Source organism: Mesoplodon bidens (assembly GCF_964165515.1).
Source record: "Mesoplodon bidens genome assembly, chromosome: 7".
Taxonomy (NCBI): Eukaryota; Metazoa; Chordata; class Mammalia; order Artiodactyla; family Ziphiidae; genus Mesoplodon; species Mesoplodon bidens.
In genome coordinates, this window is record NC_138164.1 from 9,513,331 (window position 1) to 9,532,735 (window position 19,405).

At 53.8% G+C, this 19,405-nt stretch overlaps 1 protein-coding gene across 6 annotated transcripts in view; it reads right to left on the reverse strand.

Moving 5' to 3' along the window:
• The window catches only part of GRAMD1B (GRAM domain containing 1B), a gene marked incomplete at its 5' end in the record, with an annotated part of 165,757 nt that overhangs the window by 8,251 nt on the left and 138,101 nt on the right, over positions 1-19,405 (reverse strand). For all 6 annotated transcript variants that reach the window (XM_081239914.1, XM_081239909.1, XM_081239913.1 and 3 more), the window contains 12 exons: positions 339-542; positions 1,157-1,260; positions 3,787-3,929; positions 4,199-4,317; positions 5,306-5,449; positions 7,068-7,257; positions 8,340-8,496; positions 10,338-10,453; positions 13,824-13,904; positions 15,288-15,383; positions 16,126-16,229; positions 16,715-16,799. In XM_081239914.1, the coding sequence (XP_081096040.1) occupies positions 339-542; positions 1,157-1,260; positions 3,787-3,929; positions 4,199-4,317; positions 5,306-5,449; positions 7,068-7,257; positions 8,340-8,496; positions 10,338-10,453; positions 13,824-13,904; positions 15,288-15,383; positions 16,126-16,229; positions 16,715-16,799 (1,543 nt within the window). The remainder of the gene's footprint in view (positions 1-338; positions 543-1,156; positions 1,261-3,786; positions 3,930-4,198; positions 4,318-5,305; positions 5,450-7,067; positions 7,258-8,339; positions 8,497-10,337; positions 10,454-13,823; positions 13,905-15,287; positions 15,384-16,125; positions 16,230-16,714; positions 16,800-19,405) is intronic.

Consider the following 19,405-nt stretch of genomic DNA (forward strand, 5'->3'; position numbering starts at 1 on the left):
GAGCTTCGGCTTCTCCCTGGGGCATGTCCCAAGAGCTCGGAAGCTGCAGGCTTGAGCCGAGGCATGCAGGGAGCCACGGAGCTCAGGGAACCCGGAGGCAGAAACCCAAAGGCAACTTCTGCTCAGCAGAGCACACAGGGGGGTTCAGCAGGGGCCGAGGAGCTTAAGGGCAAAGGGAAACGGCAGAGCATCCGGAGCCTCAGATGTAATGAGTCGTGAGCCAGTTATACACAGTCCACCCCAGGCTGCAAAATGAGCACGCCTGTGTGCCCTGCATAGGCACGCAGCTCCCGCCCACAGCCCTGAGCCACGCCTCCTCGGCCCCCACCCGTGCACACCTGCCACGTGCTTGATCCTGTGGCCCACATCTTCATCGGTGGGTGTGGTCACGGGGCTCATCGCCTCTTCCAGGTGGGGCACCCGCAGGTGGGCATGGGGACGCTTCCTCCTCCGCACCGACGGGGCCTTACTGGCCTTCTCCTTGGGAGACTGTCTGTGCAGCTCAGCCAGGTAGGTGCTCTCCGTTTTGGTCAGCTCGCTCTCTGTCAGGGTCAAAAGGCCACATCAGAGGACATCTGCCCCTACCTCCAACCCAGCACACTGGCCTCCAGAAGCAGCTGTCTACTCCTAGCCGAACCTTCTCTAAGGGGACCATTTTCCCATACTGTACTCTGGGATGTTGCCTGGGAGGGCGGGGGTCCCTCAAGGGATGCCCATGAGCCCCAGGAAATACTCCTGGGACCCAGCCCAGCCCAAAGCCCTCTCTGAGTCGTTCAACAGCATGTAGAGACAAAGGCTCCCAACATGCACCCTCACGTTTGCAATCTGGGGCACGGCACGTTTCCCAATGGACGCCTCCACGGGCTACTTCCCTCTCATAACAGAATCACCACCAGTGAGCCTGGACCTCAGGCTCATTTTGAGGGGGGGGTGGTCATGGATCCCTTCACGATGACGACCTCATAAAGCTTACAGTCAGAGCCTCTTGAACGTGCATACATTCACATACGTGCTGAACTCTGTATCCGTTTCTGGGGCAGACTCAGGGACCCCATGAAGCCCGCTCACTGCCCCCGCCTCTCCCTGTGCCCCATGCCTCTCACTCCCTGGACGGTGACAGCAGAACGGTTCACCCAGCACCAGTGACGGTGCTCACCCAAGTGGCGGAAGTAGTCCTCCAGCCCACTCCAGAAGTTCTTCTCGATGAAGGTTTTCACCAGTCCCCAGGGCTGTTTTCGATAGCGCAGCTCTGTGGAGACCCTGAGAAACAAGCCACAGACACGATCAGCCGTTTGCTGGGCGGACCTTCCTCTGCTGGGAAAAGGAAACTTCAGGTTTAAGGCCGAAGCAGCTTCACATTGGTGCTGCCCTTTACGAGTTAAAAAAGCCCCTTCACATCCACATCACCTGATCTCCCTGGCCACCCCTTGAGGTAGGTGAAGCTAGTGGATTTACCCTCATTTCATAGAAGAGAAAACTGAGTCTTAGAATTTCTAAGCAGGGGCTTCCCTGGTGGCGCAGTGGTTGAGAATCCGCCTGCCAATGCAGGGGACACGGGTTCGAGCCCTGGTCTGGGAAGATCCCACATACCAGCGGAGTAACTAGGCCCATGAGCCACAACTACTGAGCCTGAGCATCTGGAGCCTGTGCCCCGCAACAAGAGAGGCCGGGACAGTGAGAGGCCCGCGCACCGCAATGAAGAGTGGCCCCCGCTCGCCGCAACTAGAGAAAGCCCTCGCACAGAAACGAAGACCCAACACAGCCCAAAATAAATAAATAAATTAAAAAAAAAAGGCAGTTCTTAAAAAAAAAAAAGAATTTGTAAGCAGACCAAAGACTAACAAGAAGGGCTCCGACTCCAAGCCCAGAGCTCGCTCCTGACGCCACTCGGCCCCTGGGCTCCGGATGGCGGGCAGCCTGCCGGCCCCAGGGCCCTTCTCTCCTTCTCCAGAGACTTTTAGCCCAGGGCAGGCTCTCGGGCTTCACGGCTTCCACCTTGAAGAGCGTCATCAGCTCCTGGCCTGGCCCCTGCCTCTCCACCCTCCCCGGGGCCTCGCCAGCTCCTGCTCTGTCCCCAGCACTCTGTCCCCGTCGTGGGCGCCTCCGCCGTCCCGTCCCTGCAGCATCACCTTCTGCTCCTGCACAGTCACGCTGCTCTGCCCCTCCTGAAGGTGCACTGGCGTCGGTCACTAGATGCTCCCAGTCTACGCTCCCCACGTTCAAGGATCCCTGCTCTGCCCTCAGGAGGAAGAAGGGACCTCACCCCCAGCCCCGGCCCGACGAGTGTGTGTCCACGGCCACGTCACCCCCACCCAGCAACTCTTCCCTGGATTGAAGGTGGGCACCTCTCTGTAAAGGTCTGTCTGGGGTCAACCAACTACGTCTGCGTGAGCTGGACAGAAGGGACATCCAATTGGAAGACCCTCCAAGGAAGCTGAGAGCGAGGAACACAGATGCTGCAGGGGAGGGACAGCAGGGCAGGGGGGAGGAGAGAGAGAAGGGAGGGAGTGGGGGGCAGGAGGAGAAAAGGAAGGAAGGGAGAGAGGGAAGGAGGGAGTGTGGGCGGGGCAGGGACAAGGAGTTGCTCAGAGAGAAGCACTGAAACCAAAAAAAATGTTTCAAAGATGAGAAGGCGGGGCTTCCCTGGTGGCGCAGTGGTTGAGAGTCCGCCTGCCGATGCAGGGGACACGGGTTTGTGCCCCGGTCCGGGAAGATCCCACATGCCGCGGGCGGCTGGGCCCGTGAGCCATGGCCGCTGGGCCTGAGCGTCCGGAGCCTGTGCTCCACAACGGGAGAGGCCACAACAGTGAGAGGCCCGCGTACCGCAAAAAAAAAAAAAAAAAAAAAAGATGAGCAAGCTTCGTCCCTTTTCAAGGTGTGGGTATTCAGATCTTCCTGATTCCCCAGAGACCTCTCGCAGCCTTTCACCAAACTCCTATTTTATTTGAATGGGAGTGAATTTCTGCTCCGTATAACCAGAAGAACTGGGTCTAAGGTACAGGTACACAATCGGTTATTTTCAAATGGGTGTGTGTCTTGGCTTTTCAGTCAGACTACAAGCTTCGTAGAATGTTAGGGTCTAAATTTCTTCCTTCCTTGAATGCACGTCACAGTGCCCAGGACAGGACTCGACCCACAAACAGCATCTAACTAATCATTCAATCAACCTTTTCTGACTCTGCTGTGTGCAGGCCCCGTGCTGGGTGCTGGGAATACAGTGGTGTGTGGACTGGGACTCCTGCAGGCCAGGATGGCCGGAGCTGCCACCATCAGGGAGACACACGCGCGCGGGAACTCGCAACACGCCCAGCACCCAGCAGGGTGGGAAGGGCAGAGATCTGCTTTTCTAAGACCTGGGTTTCAGCACTTTTGACTCTTGGAAAAGTTACTTAACTTGTATGACCCTCAGCTTTCTTATCTGAAAAGTGAGGAGAAACCCACCTCCTTGGGTTATTCTAAAGAATCCAGCTCTTGGAGGTGAAGTACCTACACAGTAATTTATAAACTGCAGACAACCACTAAAAAGCAGTGGTTGTGAAAGTTTTACTAAAGAGACACACAGAGGGGTAAAGGGAACACGTGGTGGAGAGAAGCATGAACCGTCAGGACGGAGAGGAGGGGGTGGGGTCTCCGAGGCTCCGGAGAGAGGACAGAATAAAGGCTGAGGCAGCAACCGGTACACTCAGCCTCCCCCCCCCACCCCGGAGCGCATCCACGCTTTCTGCTGCAAGCCCCCCACGTGCACAAGGAACGTGCTCTGCACCCGCTCAGCCACAGAGACAGCACCTGAGTCGACTCTTGTTCCGGGCCACGCGGGTGAGAGTGTAGCGGTTGATGGTGTAGAAGTAGTCGTGATACGGCACGTCGTGCGTGAGGACCTCGGCGTCGACCACGTAGCACTCGCTCTCCTGGCTCGCCTTGTACATGGTCTGTGGGGAGGAAAGGGTCGTGGGACGAGGCTGATGAGCAGCAAGACGGGAAAAGCACCTCCTTCCCAATCTCCCCAGCCCACCCCCAACTTCTGAACGGGGACCCAGAACCACGGGAAATGGCAGCATCTAAGCATGTCAAACGCCGCCGTTTCAGGGCTAAACAACACTGTCACCCAGATACCCCTTCCTGACGTCTCTCCTGAATCCTCCACGACAGAACAGAGGCTTCTCCAGCCCGTCCTTACTGGCCTCTGCCTGGGGCTCACCTGTGTCTCCCTGACAGTGGCAGTTTTGGGAGCCAGAGGGTTGGTAAGGGTGATGGTGTAAAGGATCACTCGGCTCTGGTTTCCATTGTCTTCCTTCTTCCACGGATGGAAGATGATATCTGAGGGGAGAGAGGACCTGTGGGATGAGGGCGGGAGAGAGGCGTGCCATCCCCACAGCTGAACGTCCCCTCCAGTGACCTTCTCTTGACTGTACTGACTGCCGACTGGCCCCCAAAAGGAAGCCAACGGGAGCCTGAGGGCCGGGGGAGGAGGGTGAGAGGAGGGGGCGTCAAAGCAGAAAGAAGCTCATTGTAGCACGGCCGAACTCCTACCCAGGGCTCCAGAACGCTGATTGTTCTGGGGCTTGGGCAGGAGGTCCTGGGGCCACCTACGGGGGAGCTGGCAACACTGGAGTCACTGTGACGAGGGCCTGGGATCCTTGGGACCAAGTCCTCTGCTCTGAGGCACGACCTCCCCGTGCCCTTGGCTCACCCCTCCTCCTGGCAGAGGGCTTCGCCGATGCCCAAGGGCTCTTTCCACAGACCCGGACCCTGAGCAGCCCTGCTGGTCCCTGCGGTGCGGCCGAGCAGGGGCAAGGAGCACACAGGTGCAAAGCATCAACTCTGAGAGCCTGAGGTTTGAATCCCAGCTGGGCCCCTTCCTATTAGCTGCATGACCTTGGGCGTCTAATAATGGTCTGAGTTTCAGCGTCCTCACTGGTACCATGGGGATCACAATCCTGGCACACAGGGCAGACGGGAGGACTGAACGAGACAGTGTAATGTGCCTGGCGGACAGCAGGTGCCGACAGGACGTGGTGGCTGCTACTCTCTACTAGACGGTGAGCCCTGGGGGATCCTGTTCGCCGCCGAGCCTTTGGGGCCCGGCACCGAGGGTCTGGGCACCGCGGGCGAGCGTACAGCCGCGGTGGCGCGGGGAGGAGTAGCCGGCAGGGCCCCCAGGAGCTCCGGCACCGTGTGAGGCCAGAGAGTGGGCGCCCCGGGCCATCAGGTGGCCTGGAAAAGGAGGGCGCTTGGAAGGAGAGGAAAGGAGGGTGGACAGAGAGGGAAGGGGGGGTGGGGGGCCCCGGCCCCGGGAGGGACGGACCTGAGAAGCGTCGCTGCTCCATGAAGTCCCGCTGGAAGGGCGAGTCGGTGAACAGGAGGTCGTACAGCTTGTCCACGCTGAAGTTGAAGACTTCATTCACGTACTGCCGGCCACTCAGGTCCTCGTAGAAGGCCTGGACCTCCCCTGCAGAGAGGATGAGGAGGAAGACAGGGAAGGTGAGGGACACCGCCCAGAGCACTTATGTCTCTGTGGCTAATGTGGGAACGGCCACCAAGGCTCAAAGGAGGCCGCGGAGTGGGGCAGCAAGGCCCTGGCCTCCGCCGTTCGTGGCTTTGCGTCAGTCGGCCGCCTTCCTCAGCGGGCGTGCACGTTACGGACTCTAGCTTTACTAAGAGTTTGGGACTGTGCTATTTGCCTTTACACTCTCAAGCCTTCCTAATGAAAGTGATCTTAGGCCAAAGTCTAAATAAATGACTACTTCCTGGGCCTGCCGGAACCCAGAGGATCAGTTATCAAGAGTCTGTAAGTTAAACCACAATTGACAGCACATGTCATCGCAACCCATGGCACTGGTGTGTCCAGGGACACTGATGAATCTGTTTTTACAAAAGCTTCTGAGGCTGGTCTGGTCTGCAGGGCCGTGATCTCTGCGCAAGGTCTGCTCTCCTTCCATAAGGCAGCCTGTACCCCCTTCAAAAAATTTCATTTTCTACAGGAGTTTCCGAGTACAGGTGAGTTGCTCAAACCCCAGCATTCCTCTTGAGCCCTCGGCACCCCACAGGCCCTAATTACTGCACCTGCAGGGGCTGTTGTCTGATCTCAAGAAGAACGCTGCCATTTCTGGCATCCCTGTGACCCTGAGAAGGCCAGAGAGGAATTCACGAGCATCCTGGAGCATCCGTGCCCATGACTGCAGGATCAGGACTGTGGCGCACAGCTCGGGGGATTCTCACTTCTCAGTTTACACGACGGCACCCCGGTTCTTAGGTGGTACCCACCTGCGCAGTCCTTTGCACCGACCCTGCACCCCAGATGGCAGTGGGCAAGGCCACCACAGGTGAGAATACCCCTACAGGTGACTCACAGGAGACCGTCCACAGGTGGGTAAGTGAGCACTGTCTGCACAGCCTCGCAAGTCAGAACCCACCACCAACTCAAAGGAGGTAAGCCATCAAACATACTCGTGAACACTGAGGATCTGGCCTCTTGCCCTGGAATGTCAGAGGCAGCGTGTTCCCGAGGGAGGGCTAGACGCCAACCCTACGCAGGAGGGAAGTAAGAAGCTACCCACGTAGACGTATGAGAGAGAACAGCAGTCTCCTCAGTCTGTCTGACCAGGCAACAGTCTAGGTCCGAAATCCCCATGCTGGAGCCACCAAAGCCAAGCGTCTGTTAAAATGTGTTTCCAGGGCCAGCGGACTGGCACTTTGCTTGTGGCGTATATGCGTAAACACTGTGAGGGGCAGAGCTGCAGGGCACGCCGGTGCCAACGGGGGGCACATGGAGTGACAGACTAAATGGCAGACCACCTAACACAACACTGTAAAGCAATCATACTCCAAGAAAGATGTTTAAAAAAGAAACTGAAAAAAAAACCCCACAAATATGAAACGACAAGGATACTACGGTGAGTGCCTGAAAAAAGGGATGTTTGCTAATAACAAGTGCACCTTCTGCTTTACCCACCCACCCTTCCGCCAGGAACCAGACTGACTCCAGTCTCCACGTGGGAACGTCCATTAAGCCTTCAAACTGTTTGGAGACAGGAAGTGCCCTTCTGCCCCCGCCGTCAGACGCCCACCTTCATCGTGGGTGTCGGAAGAGTCACTGAGCTCGGTGGGGATGTCCTCGTTGTCGTTGAAGTCCAGCGAAGGGGAGTTCACGGGCGCGATGATCTCAATCTTCTCCCCGATGATGCTGTCGATGGCGAGCTCCTTCTCCAGGGACCCGTCGCCCTCCAGCACCTCCTCCTCCAGGGGCAGGCCGTCAAACTGGGGTGGGGACAGGGCGGTCAGCCTGGTCTCCCCTCCAAGAGGAGGTCAGAGAGCTGGCCGCGGGAGCCCGCACGCTCAGAACGCAGCTGCTCGGGGGCTGGGCTGTGGGGGTCAGGGGTCTCCCCAGCTCTGCCGGGGAGGACGGGACACAGCACAGGGCCCTGCCCTTCTCCTGACACCAAGCCCTACATGTGGGCAGAGGCAGCTCCGTAGTCCAGCTCCTCTCCTGGGGCCAGGCCTCCACCGTCCTGTAACAATGTGGCCCTGCCTCCAACCAGTGCCCTGTTTTCTGAGAGGCTCAGAAGGCTTCCTAAGCAGTTTTTGATTCATTCTCCCATTAGCCCTGGGAGGGAATGGGTACAACTCTTTACATTTTCAAGTCAACCTCAGAGACAGAAAATGGAGACTAGGCATCAAATGGATGATGCTTTTATTCTAAGGCCAAGTGGTCCGACCCCTAAGCCACTGGAATACAAGGCTCCCTTTTCTGGGAACCCTTTCTTCTACCTGCCAGCTCACAGCCAGACACTTCCCTCACCAAGCCTCTATCCCGTCTATAACCAAGTCCCAGAGGACAGAGTCCTTCTTACACGTTTCTGTCTCTTCTGCAAAGTCTAGCACAGCAGGCAACTGAACCGGAGTGTCTATGCTAGGAGCTCCCTCACGAGTTACAGAATGGATGAACCGATGGCAGTTCCGCAGTCCCCTCTTCACGGACAACTTTGACGTTAGATCGAGGCAGGGAAGAAAACAAGACCTGGGATAGTTCTCCACCAGTGGGCTGATCACAGCAGCCCACCAAGAGCAAAGCTCACACAGTGGACCTGAAACGGTTCTCATCTGCTCCGAAGCCAAACAAAACCTGGAACCCGAAGCACCAAGGACCCAGCTCTGGATTCTACACTCATTTGAATGGAGAGAGTCCTTCTGCCCCAGGATGCCTCCCTGCATAAACCGACCACAGTGTGACCAACCTCCCCTCTGCCTGCTCCCCAGGTTGGGGTCCCGTGGAGTTATTTAACAAGGCTGGGAAACACTGCCCCTGGACTGGGTGGAAGCAAGGGGCTCCCCGCCCGTACCGAGACGGGCGCTTCGCTGCTCCCCGTGGATGTGAGCGTGCTGTTGGTGATGGACTTCTTGGGCAGCTGTGGACTGGCATCCGGCTTGGTCTCTATGCTGCTTTTGGATGAACTGTCATTCACTTCATTCTCCTCTACAGGGATCTCCTCACAGTAGCTGAAAAGAGACGGTGTGAACCCACGTTAGCCTCAGGGGCCAAGACGGCAGACTCATAAGAAACTCACACCCATCGATCCATCCAAAACTATGGGCTTTCCTGCTTCTCTGCTTTGCACATGACCTTCCTCAAACCTCTCGCTGCCCCCGAACTGCTCTCCTAACACCTCCTTCCCACCTGACGCCCCCTCCCCGTGGTAAAATTCTGTCCCCAAACTCACCTTTTCTAGGCACCCTCCTTAGATTTATCCCTCCCTAAATACGAAAACTGTCTGTCTTAAACTTTCTTTTTCTATTGGCTTCCCATCCCACCCCAACCTGACCATGTGAATCAAACATCCGGGCTCCGAGCATACATCTGATTTCCCACAGTGACCGGGACAGGACTCTGGACATGAGTGCCCTTCGGGGGTACCTGCCCAGATTCTGGATCATAGCTAGCAAACTTCTCTGCATTGCACACCCGAGGAAAAAACCTCCTTGAGATAAAGGCAGGTGCCCTTCTGCGGACACTCCAGGGATGCCGTCGGAGCCTCCCCCAAGGGAGAAATCATCATCACCGTCGTCATCAGCATCTAACTTATACTTTATGTGTTACCTCATCTGGATGCATAACATCTCTGAGTAAATCATTCCCTGCGTTTCAGAGATAATCAAGTAGATACTCACAAAGGCTAAGTGATAACTACTATTAAGTGTCACAAGTGGTACTTGAGCCCTGGGCTACGCACCACACGCTTGACGTTCTTTCCTTGCTGTCTATTCCTCTTGCCTCTCACGTGACCACCAAGCCTCTACCTTCCAACCTCAAGCATATTGTGTCACTCTGCAGTCCCATCTGTCTTAGCCTGCCAGCAGCACGTGGTGCAGCGATAGCCCCTTCTCCTCACAGCGTCCTTCCCTTGGCTTCCAGGATACAAAAACTCTCCTAGCGTTCCTCCCCCCTCACTGAATGTTCTTTTGTGATTTCTTTTGCTGCCTCTTTCTCTTGTTGAGTGTTCCCAGGCCCAGCCCCTGAGCTTCTTCTCATGTTAATTCAGTCACCTGGTGGTCTCAGCCACTAGTAACCACCACCACCACCACCCCACCCACCCCCCCGCCCCGAGGTTTTGTCCCTAGCCCAGACCTCCCGGTGAACTCCACACTCACACACACAGAGTGACCTCTCCACGTGGCTAACAGTCATCTCAAACTCAACTCGCCTAAAATCAAGCTCCTGACCTTCCCCCACATCTGCTCTGCTTATAGTATCGTCCATCTCAGTTCAGAACAACCCCATCCTTCCTGCTGGTAAATCCTTAAAGCCACCTTTGGATCCTTTCTGACCCATCAGCAAATCCTTCAAAATGTGTCTGGTTCTATCTTCCAAATATATTCAGAAACTAACCACTTACTGCTGTTTCTACCGCTACCTTCCTGGTCCAAACCACCATCACCTCTCATCTAAATGATCTAAATTATCCGGCAGCCTCTCAGCCAGTCTGCCCTGGCTCCCCTTCACTCTATCTTCAACCCAGGAGCCAGAGTGATGTTAAAATGTTATGTCAGACCTCATCAATTATCTATTCAAAGCCTTCTCTGGCTTCTCATCCCCCTCTGAGGAAAAGCCGATCATCACACTGACCCAGCGGCCCTCAGAGTCCAGCCCGACCTCCCCGACCTCCCCGCTTCCCACCTGCCCTTTGTCCACTGGCCCAGCTGCCGCTTCTGCTCCCTCCGCCTGGGAAGGGCCTCCCGGGGCCTCCCTCACTCTGCCAGGGCCTTACTTAGATGCCATTCCCCAGCCGCCCTCACCCCTCTGGAGAGGCGTCCCCGGGCAGCCTGCCCTCTGCCGCGCTCACCCCATCGTGTTGAAGTCGTCATCGGGGGGCACGTAGTCCTCGTCATCACTGGTCAGGCCCAGCTCGTTCCCGTAGCACTGGTGAACGAAGTGCCAGAGCTCCTTGGGGCACAGGGGCTGCAGGGGACAGCAGATGGGCTCTGACCCTCCCTTCCTCAGGACCCCACTCTCCACAGAGGCACTGAGTTGAGCTGGACTCCCCCAAGGGTAGGAGAAGCCAAACTCCACCCTCCTGGGCTGGACTAAGTAGAGGGCAGCGCCTCCACAACAACCCCACCCCCTGCTCTTCCCTCCTCTCTGATCTCAGCAAGACGCCCGTCTTCCCCCTAAGAATATGGCTTTTAGTAAAGCCAGGAGCTTGGCCTGTTCCCTCGACTCAGGTTTGCACGGTGGGACCAACAGGCCCTTGAGGATGGCAACCGCCCGCCTCTCGCTCCTGTGGGTGAGGTCCGGGCTTAAGCGGCACAAACCCAAACTCCTCTGAGGCCAAAGTGATCACAGAGCTTCTGACCTGGACTCAGAATGAGCGCCAGAGGCCCTGGGGCCAGTCTCGCCCACGCTGCAGAAACCACCTTATACTAACAGTGTCACACAGGTCCTCAGGGACCTGATCCAAGATGGATCAGGTCCAAGAATGAGGTGTGACCTCAGAAGTGGCCCATCCCACAGTTGGGCAGTTCCTGTGCTTGGAAAGAAGTCTACATTCTCAGAGTTTCAGGGGGCTCAAAGGTCATTGCATCCAGCCCTCTCTTCACTACTTGAATACTTCCTTCTTTATTCTTAATTACAATCAGTCTGCCTACAGTTCCATGTATTAGTTCCATAAACAGTTTTTCTCATTTCACTGGGTGTCTACATGTCCTCCTCAAAAGCACTGTCCTAAGAAAAGTTAGCTCTCATTGAGGTTCAGAGTTTTGGAAAAGAGGCAACGGAATGTCAGAGAATGAAGGTCAAAGGTGGAGACCATGGATGAGTCCTAGGTTGGGAGGAGGGAGAGAAGGTGGGAGGGATAAGTATGTGAAAAAGAGAAGCATTAAGAAAAACAGAAGCAGAGACTTGCGGTGGTGCAGTGGTGAAGAATCCGCCTGCCAATGCAGGGGACACGGGTTCGAGCCCTGGTCCAGGAAGATCCCACATACCACGGAGCAACTAAGCCCGTGCACCACAACTACTGAGCCTGCACTCTAGAGCCCACGAGCCACAACTACTGAGACCGCGTGCCACAACTACTGAAGCCCACCTGCCTAGACCCTGTGCTCCGCAACAAAGAGAAGCCGCCGCAGTGAGAAGCCCTCGCACCTCAACGAAGAGTAGCCCCCGCTCGCCGCAACTAGAGAAAACCCGCACGCAGCAACAAAGACCCAATGCAGCCAAAAAGAAAGAAAGAAATTTATATAAAAAAAGAAAATCAAACTTAAAGAATGTTCCCACCAACGGATTTGATAAGGAGTTTGAGCTTTCTCTGACCCCATCCTTTTGAGGTATGGTTTAAGAAGCAGGCAGCTGGCAGGATGCCATAAGCCAGGTCTCCGGCTAAGGAGAACTGCCTGGAATGGCATAGTCGGGGCTCTCTGTGAGCCGGAAGGGTCTGGGGTGGCAGCTCTCTGTGCTGGCCACCCCCTCCCCCACCCCAGTGCCAGAGGGAGGCACCTGCTTCTGTACCTGGACCTCCTCCCTCCTCCCAGCGGCCTTTACATACACCATCCACCCTGCCCGGGACACATCCGAGTCTCTGCCAATCCACGCCCTCTTCTTCTCCACAATTCACCTGCTCCACGCAGCCTTCCCTGACCAGCCCACCAGGCTCAGCTTGTCTGACCACGGCCAGGCCAAGCACAACAAGCAGACCCTGCTCATCAGGCAGAATTCTGATGTGATTTTGTGAGAGTTTTTGTGAACCATATGGATGACCCTCTGTCTTAGTTAGAAATGACAGTGGTTGTGAGCTGAAAATTCAGACCTGCCAATGGAGACTCAAACACATTTCTCATTTTACCATTATCCATGGCTAATAAAGGTAGACGATCAACTCAGAATAAGTTACGAGGATTTATACGAAGGCTACAGACTTTCAGGTTAGAAGAAACTCTAAATAACAAATCTATTTAATTTTCTTTAGACAGTAATAAGTTTGGGCTAGAGTCAGGGTAGATATACACACATAAATTTAAATACATACAAGTCATATATATAATTGTAATTACAATATTATATAATTATATTACATAATTGTTCCCCCAGGTCTCCTTCCCTGGCTGGGAGGCTGTTTCTCAACACCCCCGGCATCTGCGTGCACAGGCTGCACAGCCACGTCTCCATCTGCATCTCCCACAGTGTCCCCTTCATCCAGGTGATCAACCGGTGGCTGTGTTAACTCTATCTTCCTATTTTCTGCATTTCTTTAAAACTTATTCTATTGAAGTATAGTTGGCTCACAATGTTGTGTTCATTTCTGCTGTACAGCAAAGTGATTCAGTTATACATATACATATGTATATAGATTCAGTTATATACATATATACATATATAGGCTTTCTTTTTCATATTCTTTTCCGCATGGTTCATCACAGGATATTGAATATAGTTCCCTGTGCTATACAGTAGGACCCTGTTGTTTATCCATTCTATATACAAGACTTTGCATCTGCTAATCCCAAACTCCCAGTCCTATTTTCCGTATTTTTGATGCTCTAGCATCTGAGGCCTTGCTGACTGGGGAAGGCCTGCCCCTTGCAGGGTTAGCTAATTCCTAGAGATAGAAGTCACCCTGCCAGGGAGACCACCTTCCCTATGTAAACCGGCCAAGCCAAAGCCCACACACCGAAAGACCTTGTTTTTCTAGCTCTTACATGCCAGGCCAATACTCTGTCGCGTTAATTACCCCGGGACAGTCTCTCTGGAGACGGTCTCTCTACCCTGAAGCCCAGTGAAACATTCAAACTAGCCAGTCCAGTGAGCTGCTCGGCCAGCTCACCCTGCCGCACTCATCCTTTCCCATGAAAACCTGCAATGAAGGCTCTTGCCCCTGCTTCCCCCTCGCTCTCTCTGCCTCCTGACTGACCTCGAGCTTCCCCGTGTGGCCCTGCCTGGCATGCTGGGCCTCTGCTTCTAGGGATCTGTGAATATAAAAACTTCTTCCTTCATGACAGTCATTTGTGTCTGGGCGTCTTACCGCACCTAATTAAAACAAACCCCGGTGCGTTTTAAAACAGCGGGAATGCACTGCCCTGTCAACAGGGCCTTGCTCCAGGCAGCAGTGAAGCTGTTCACGTAAGAGGATGCGCTACTCTCAGCACCTGGGTCACCAGCCATGGAGGATATGTTACCGCGAGCCTGGAGGACTTCCAGAACCAGGAGAAGCATGGGCTTCTTTGGAGCAGGCCAATGTCACAGCAAGAGCAATCACTCCAATGGACCCCCACCCAAGGGGAAAGAACATTCTAGGTGGGTGTGCATCCTGAGGCTGAGGGAGCTGGGCAGGACTCACCTTTTCCAGGAGAGCATTCTGCCAGAGCCGGAACATCATCATATACGTCCTATCCCGGGCCCCAAATGAAGTGAAAAAGTGCTGGATTGAAAGAGAAAATGGCAAGAAACGTCTGTTAAGACTTACAATATAGTGAATGGAGACACGGTGCTCCTTCCTTTAAGAAAGGCTCCTGAGTCCATCCTCAAATACTGCGGACTCTCAGTCACCCGTGATCCCAGCACAGGGGCTCTGTAGTGAACGGGGTCGGCACACCAGGGACCAGGGACCTGGGACCTCTGAGTCCGCACTGTTTCCATGTCCTTCAACGTTCACCCACACTTTCGTCAGTGGTTCTCTTTCTGGTTTGAAGTTTTCACCTCCATAAAAAATTTCCTGCGCCTACATACACAGACTGGGTGAGTGGTGAGCTGGGAACCAGCCCTAGGGAAGGAGAAGGCAAACCCACTAACCCACTCACCCTTTGATTCATCAATTCAGCAAATACTTGAATATTAGTGTGTACACTCTTCTACATGTACACACACTAATACATGTGCACACACTCTTCTACATGTTTTGGGCACAGTAACAAACGAAACAGAAAGCTCTTATGGAGCTTACACGTTCGTGGGGACCTTTCATAATGTGTGGGAAGAAAGCGACAGAAAACCAGATTTTACTGAACACGTTCTAGGTGCTTCACAAATGCTCCTTCATTTAAACTACACAGAAGCTTTGGAAAATAAACATAACTGCTAATACTTAATAAAGAGAAACCGGCTGGGGAGGTTAGGTGACCTCTGTAATCACAGAGCTGCTTCATGCCAGAAACAGAATTCAAAGCAAAGACTATCGGACCCCTAAATCTCAGGGTTCTTGCCTCTGAAGTGCCTGAGTTCAAGGGCACTGTAGACCTGTGTTCAGTCCAGCCCTAGCCCCGAAGCTATCAGTCTTCAGGCTCTGGTTAAAGGTCAAAGATCACAGTGTTTCCTCCGCTCTAAATGTTATCTATCACATTTTCCCCATGCTGACTTTATGGACAGTCTGTTTCCTATCAGACTCCTCATCCCTCTTGATGAGCTGTCCTGATATATGATGATACAGCTTACATTTTTATAGCACTTTGCAATTTAGTGTTTTCAAGTGTGTGAGGTCATTTCAGACTGTTAAATAGGCGTTGCTGGCTCCGTTTTACACTTACAAACTGGGGCTCAGAGAGGTTACATAATGTACGTACAGCCACAGGACTCTAATTCAGGTGTTCTGGCTCCAAGTCCAATGCTCTGCCACTCCACCTCGCCCCCTGCTCGGACCCCAAGCACCCTGCCCACCACGGAGGTGGCTCCCGTAATCTGCATCACCTTACCACCTCTCACCCCAATCCTACTGGCCTCCATATTAGTGCAACTGAAGGGCAGAAATCCAGGAGTAGGGGGACTGGGGTTTGGGGGAACAGAAAGTCCAAGATCAGGCTCCACTTACCTTTTCCGAGTCAGTGCAAACTTGGATGGCGTTGGGAATGAGGCGGGCTGTTTTTTCTTTAGTCATGGAGCAGATGTCTTTCAAACGAACGGTCAGCTGGCATCCGCACAGAAACAGAGAATGGATAACAAGCAAGAAGAGACATATTAATAGAGTCAGGCAGAGTGTTCACACGGCACCAGTTCAGCCAGAGGAAATCAGATCACAGGCTGCATACTTCTAAACCTGGAAGGGGCCTCCTTAGAGATCACCTGGTTTGGCCCCTTATTTCAGAGGCCACACGGCGAGCCTCGCCCAAGGTTCTCTCGATTCTTGGTCCAAGGAGCTTTGTTTTCTCATTTCTACACAGCCTGATAAACGTGCAGAGGTCCCATCACGATTTGCCACTTACAGAAACACAGGACACTGGCACTGGATGGGACCTTAGAGTCATCTAGTCTGTCTTTTCTCATTTTCTTTTATAAGATTAGGAAACAAGGCAAATAAAGAATAAAGGACTAGCCTAAAATCACACAGCTAATTGGATGCAGAACCCAGAAAGTACAAGCCCGTTCTCCTGAGTCCCAAGGCCAGTGCCCGTTTTACCCTTCTCTTCTGCCTCCGTGGTGCCTCCTGCCATATAGTTACCTGCACTTCCCCCAAATCAAATGCTCACACGAGGGGGAGGGAGGGGAAGGCATGGTAGAGAGATCTGTCCTTCAAGATTCAGGCACGTGCTTTTGTGAATTACGCAAAGGCCTGGGCAGAGTATGAAGTTAACCAAAGGACAAAAGTGAGGGCAGCTTCCTCAGCCATAACCCAGGGGGACAGCCTCAGGGAGCAAGCCCCAGGTCTTTACCAGAGTTTCCCAGCGGAAGATGTTGCTGTAGAAGCAGATCCAGTTTTCAGAGAGGTAGAGTCGGCCCTGAAGAAGAATGTCTCTTTGGAGTGCACAGGAGTAATCTGTGGTAGAATGGGGGACGGAGCTCAGGGCCAGGGAGCGTTCTCAGCAAACCAGTACAATCAGGCAAGCCATCCCCCAACAGCCCCGGGAAGCCCAACTGCCCACCATGGACTAGGTGTGTGAAACACTAGTCTAGTGGCCAAGGGAGTCCCTAGCATCTCCTGATCGGGCACGGGAAGGATGTGGCCTACGTTAGAGGACGAAAGGCCGATACAATTCAACCAACGCCCCTCCTCCTCCACAACTTACCCAGCCCCTCCTCCGCCGGGCCATCTGCAGGGACAAGAGTGGCAGCGACGCCTCCCAGGCCGGCTCTCTGGAGGCCATCACGCAAATGGGGCTCAGCCCTGAGTTCCCCCCGCTGGAGCCAGCTCCCTGGACATCCTCGCTCCCTATTCTCAGACAGATGCTCTTACTTGGGGAACCTGTACTCAGAAGCAGCCTGATTGCCTTCCTGCCCCCACATGCAGGTCACCCAGCTCACCAACGATGAGGCGCTCCGTGTCTGGAAGTTGCTTAAAGAGCTTCCTGAAGTCTTCATTTCTCTGCTTGTAAGTGGGGCTTAACACCTGCGTGACAATGGCCAAGGTTAGCAGGATGTTCCCAGGTTTGCGGGCTGGGGAGGAAGGTGCGGGAGGAGCACTTGCTTGCGTGTTTCAAGGCAAAGCTGAGGCTCTGTTGCGCCAGAGACCCCAGGAGTTAGGCAAAGGGGGCTTGGTACGGAGAAACACGGTGGAGAGAATTTGATGCTGCAGAAGGCTTTATACCCAGTGTCCATCAGTGAGAAAATGTCAAACATACCAAGCAGGGCCCATACGACATTCCAAGTGGACAAAGGAAGGAGGGACAGCTCTGGGCTATTGCTGTTCTGCCTCTGACAGCAGGAAGCACCACCGTGACAGTGAAGCAGGCCCAAGGGGACCAAGGGGACCCCCACCCCCACCCCCCGGCAGGACCCAGGATATGACGGTGCCCAGTGCAGCCCTCAGAAGAAGCTGTCATCATGAGTAACACAGTTAGCACTTGGCTGTGCCTGAACTTCATGATTGGAAAAAAGAAATCATGAAACATAAGACTAGTACAATGTTATGTCAATTATAGCTCAATAAAACTGGTCGGGGGGGAGTGAGGAATTACACCTTTACAAAGAGTGGACTAAAAAAAAACCCCATAAAACTAGTACTAAAAAAAAAAAGCACACAAGTAGGGAATTTAAAAGCATATCTTGCGGGCTTCCCTGGTGGCGCAGTGTTTAAGAATCTGCCTGCCAAGGCAGGGGACACGGGTTTGAGCCCTGGTCTGGGAAGATCCCACGTGCCGCGGAGCAACTAAGCCCATGCACCACAACTACTGAGCCGGCGCGCCTAGAGCCTGCGAGCCACAACTACTGAGCCCACGTGCCACAATTACTGAAGCCCGCACGCCCTAGAGCCCGTGCTCTGCAGCAAGAGAAGCCACTGCAATGAGAAGCACGCGCACCACAACGAAGAGTAGCCCCCGCTCGCCGCAACTAGAGAAAGCCCACGCGCAGCAACAAAGACCCAAAGCAGCCAAAAATAAAAACAAAAAAAAACATATCTGGCAACTTGAGGTACCCAAACTTCACTCCCTCACCATCCCTTAGAAGACTATCTAAGCCAAACCTTACGTTACCAATAAGGAAACTAAGCCCGGAGAGCAGTCCCTGCCCAAAGTCCTCTGGCTGGTCAGGTGGCAGAAGTCTCGATCCCTGCTTCTGTGCTCACCTCCCACCATCACCTGTGCTGCCAGACACCCTTGAACCCACCTAGCATTTTGGTGCCTCAGTGAAAACTCAAACCCATCAACTGCTTTAATGAATCCTTCTTGGAAATTCCATGAACCAGTTGAACAGACAGGAATCCTGCTCTTTCCAAGCTTACGATCAATCGTGTGCCCGTAGGTGAAAGGCACCCAAGGATGATACACGAAGACAAGCGCACAGCCCGGGAAGGGCCAGGCCTCGTGACAGAGACATCTGCACTCCACCCAGGTGACTTGTTGACCTACTTATGCCAGGAACACACGCAGGTAGACAAACCGTCCTGCTATTGCTGACAGATGGGTCTTGGCCATTTACGCTTTCTCGCCCACTTCCCTGGGAATCCACTGGCATACAGCTGTGGCGACAATGGAGTGAACTCTGCACTGCTCGTTTCTTGGCTTTCTGCAAAGCTAACGGCCCGTGAGACAGCTGAGGCTGCGGCCTGACCACACTGGCAGCAGGCACTGACTACCTGAGCTCAGTGACTACCTGTACCAGAGGGAACAGGAGGATTTCAGGAAGTTGGAGGACAGAAAACAGCATGACTTCAGTTTGGGGGAGGTTTTCCAGGTAAGAGAGAAAGAAGAGGAGTGCTTTCAACTACTTTGTCCACAGTTAATTTGAAATCTAAACTCTTGTTTTGGCTTATTTATTTATAAAATGAGTTTTGTATGTGCAGGTGGACCCTCTGCTACTTTCCCCAAAGCAATAGATATGCTGTAGAATCCCAAACTTCAGAACTCACCGACCGTATGTTTGAACCAAGTATCAGAGTCACTGGGAGGGAATGTCTGGAAGCCAGCCCATCCCGTGACTTCTACGGCTAGAAAAGACCTCAGAAGACAACATTCCTCGGGCCCATCAAACTGATACTGAGGTATCCAATCTCAGTGGCCCCCTGGCCTCACAGAACAGAGTCCACACACTGAAAACCCTTGCCTGAGCACCTGACTGTCAGGAAGTTCCCAATTATGTCTAACCGACCTTGCAGAGCTAACGTGGAGTGAGATATGACCCTGCATCAAACACTATCATAAGTGCTTCACAACATCCTCTCATCTGACCACAGGGTCGTTTTTGTGATCCCATTTTAGACGCGAGGAAGCTGAGGCACAGAGAGGTTAAGGAACTTGCCCAAGGCACGTGGTTACTAAATGCGAGTGTGGAATATGAACCAGGGCGGGCAGTGTGGTCCACAGCTCTGGGTCTGAGCCATCGCTCTGCACTGCCTCAGGATCCTTGCGCCAAGAAGGAAACAACAGGGATGCCCCAGCCGAGCGCACCCTCTTGTGGATGAGGTGTTCACTTACGCGGGGGGTCCCCACTAGCCTTCCATGCCTGCAACTGGGGCTTTTTTGGGGCGGGGGTATAGTTTCAGTTTTGCAAGTTCTG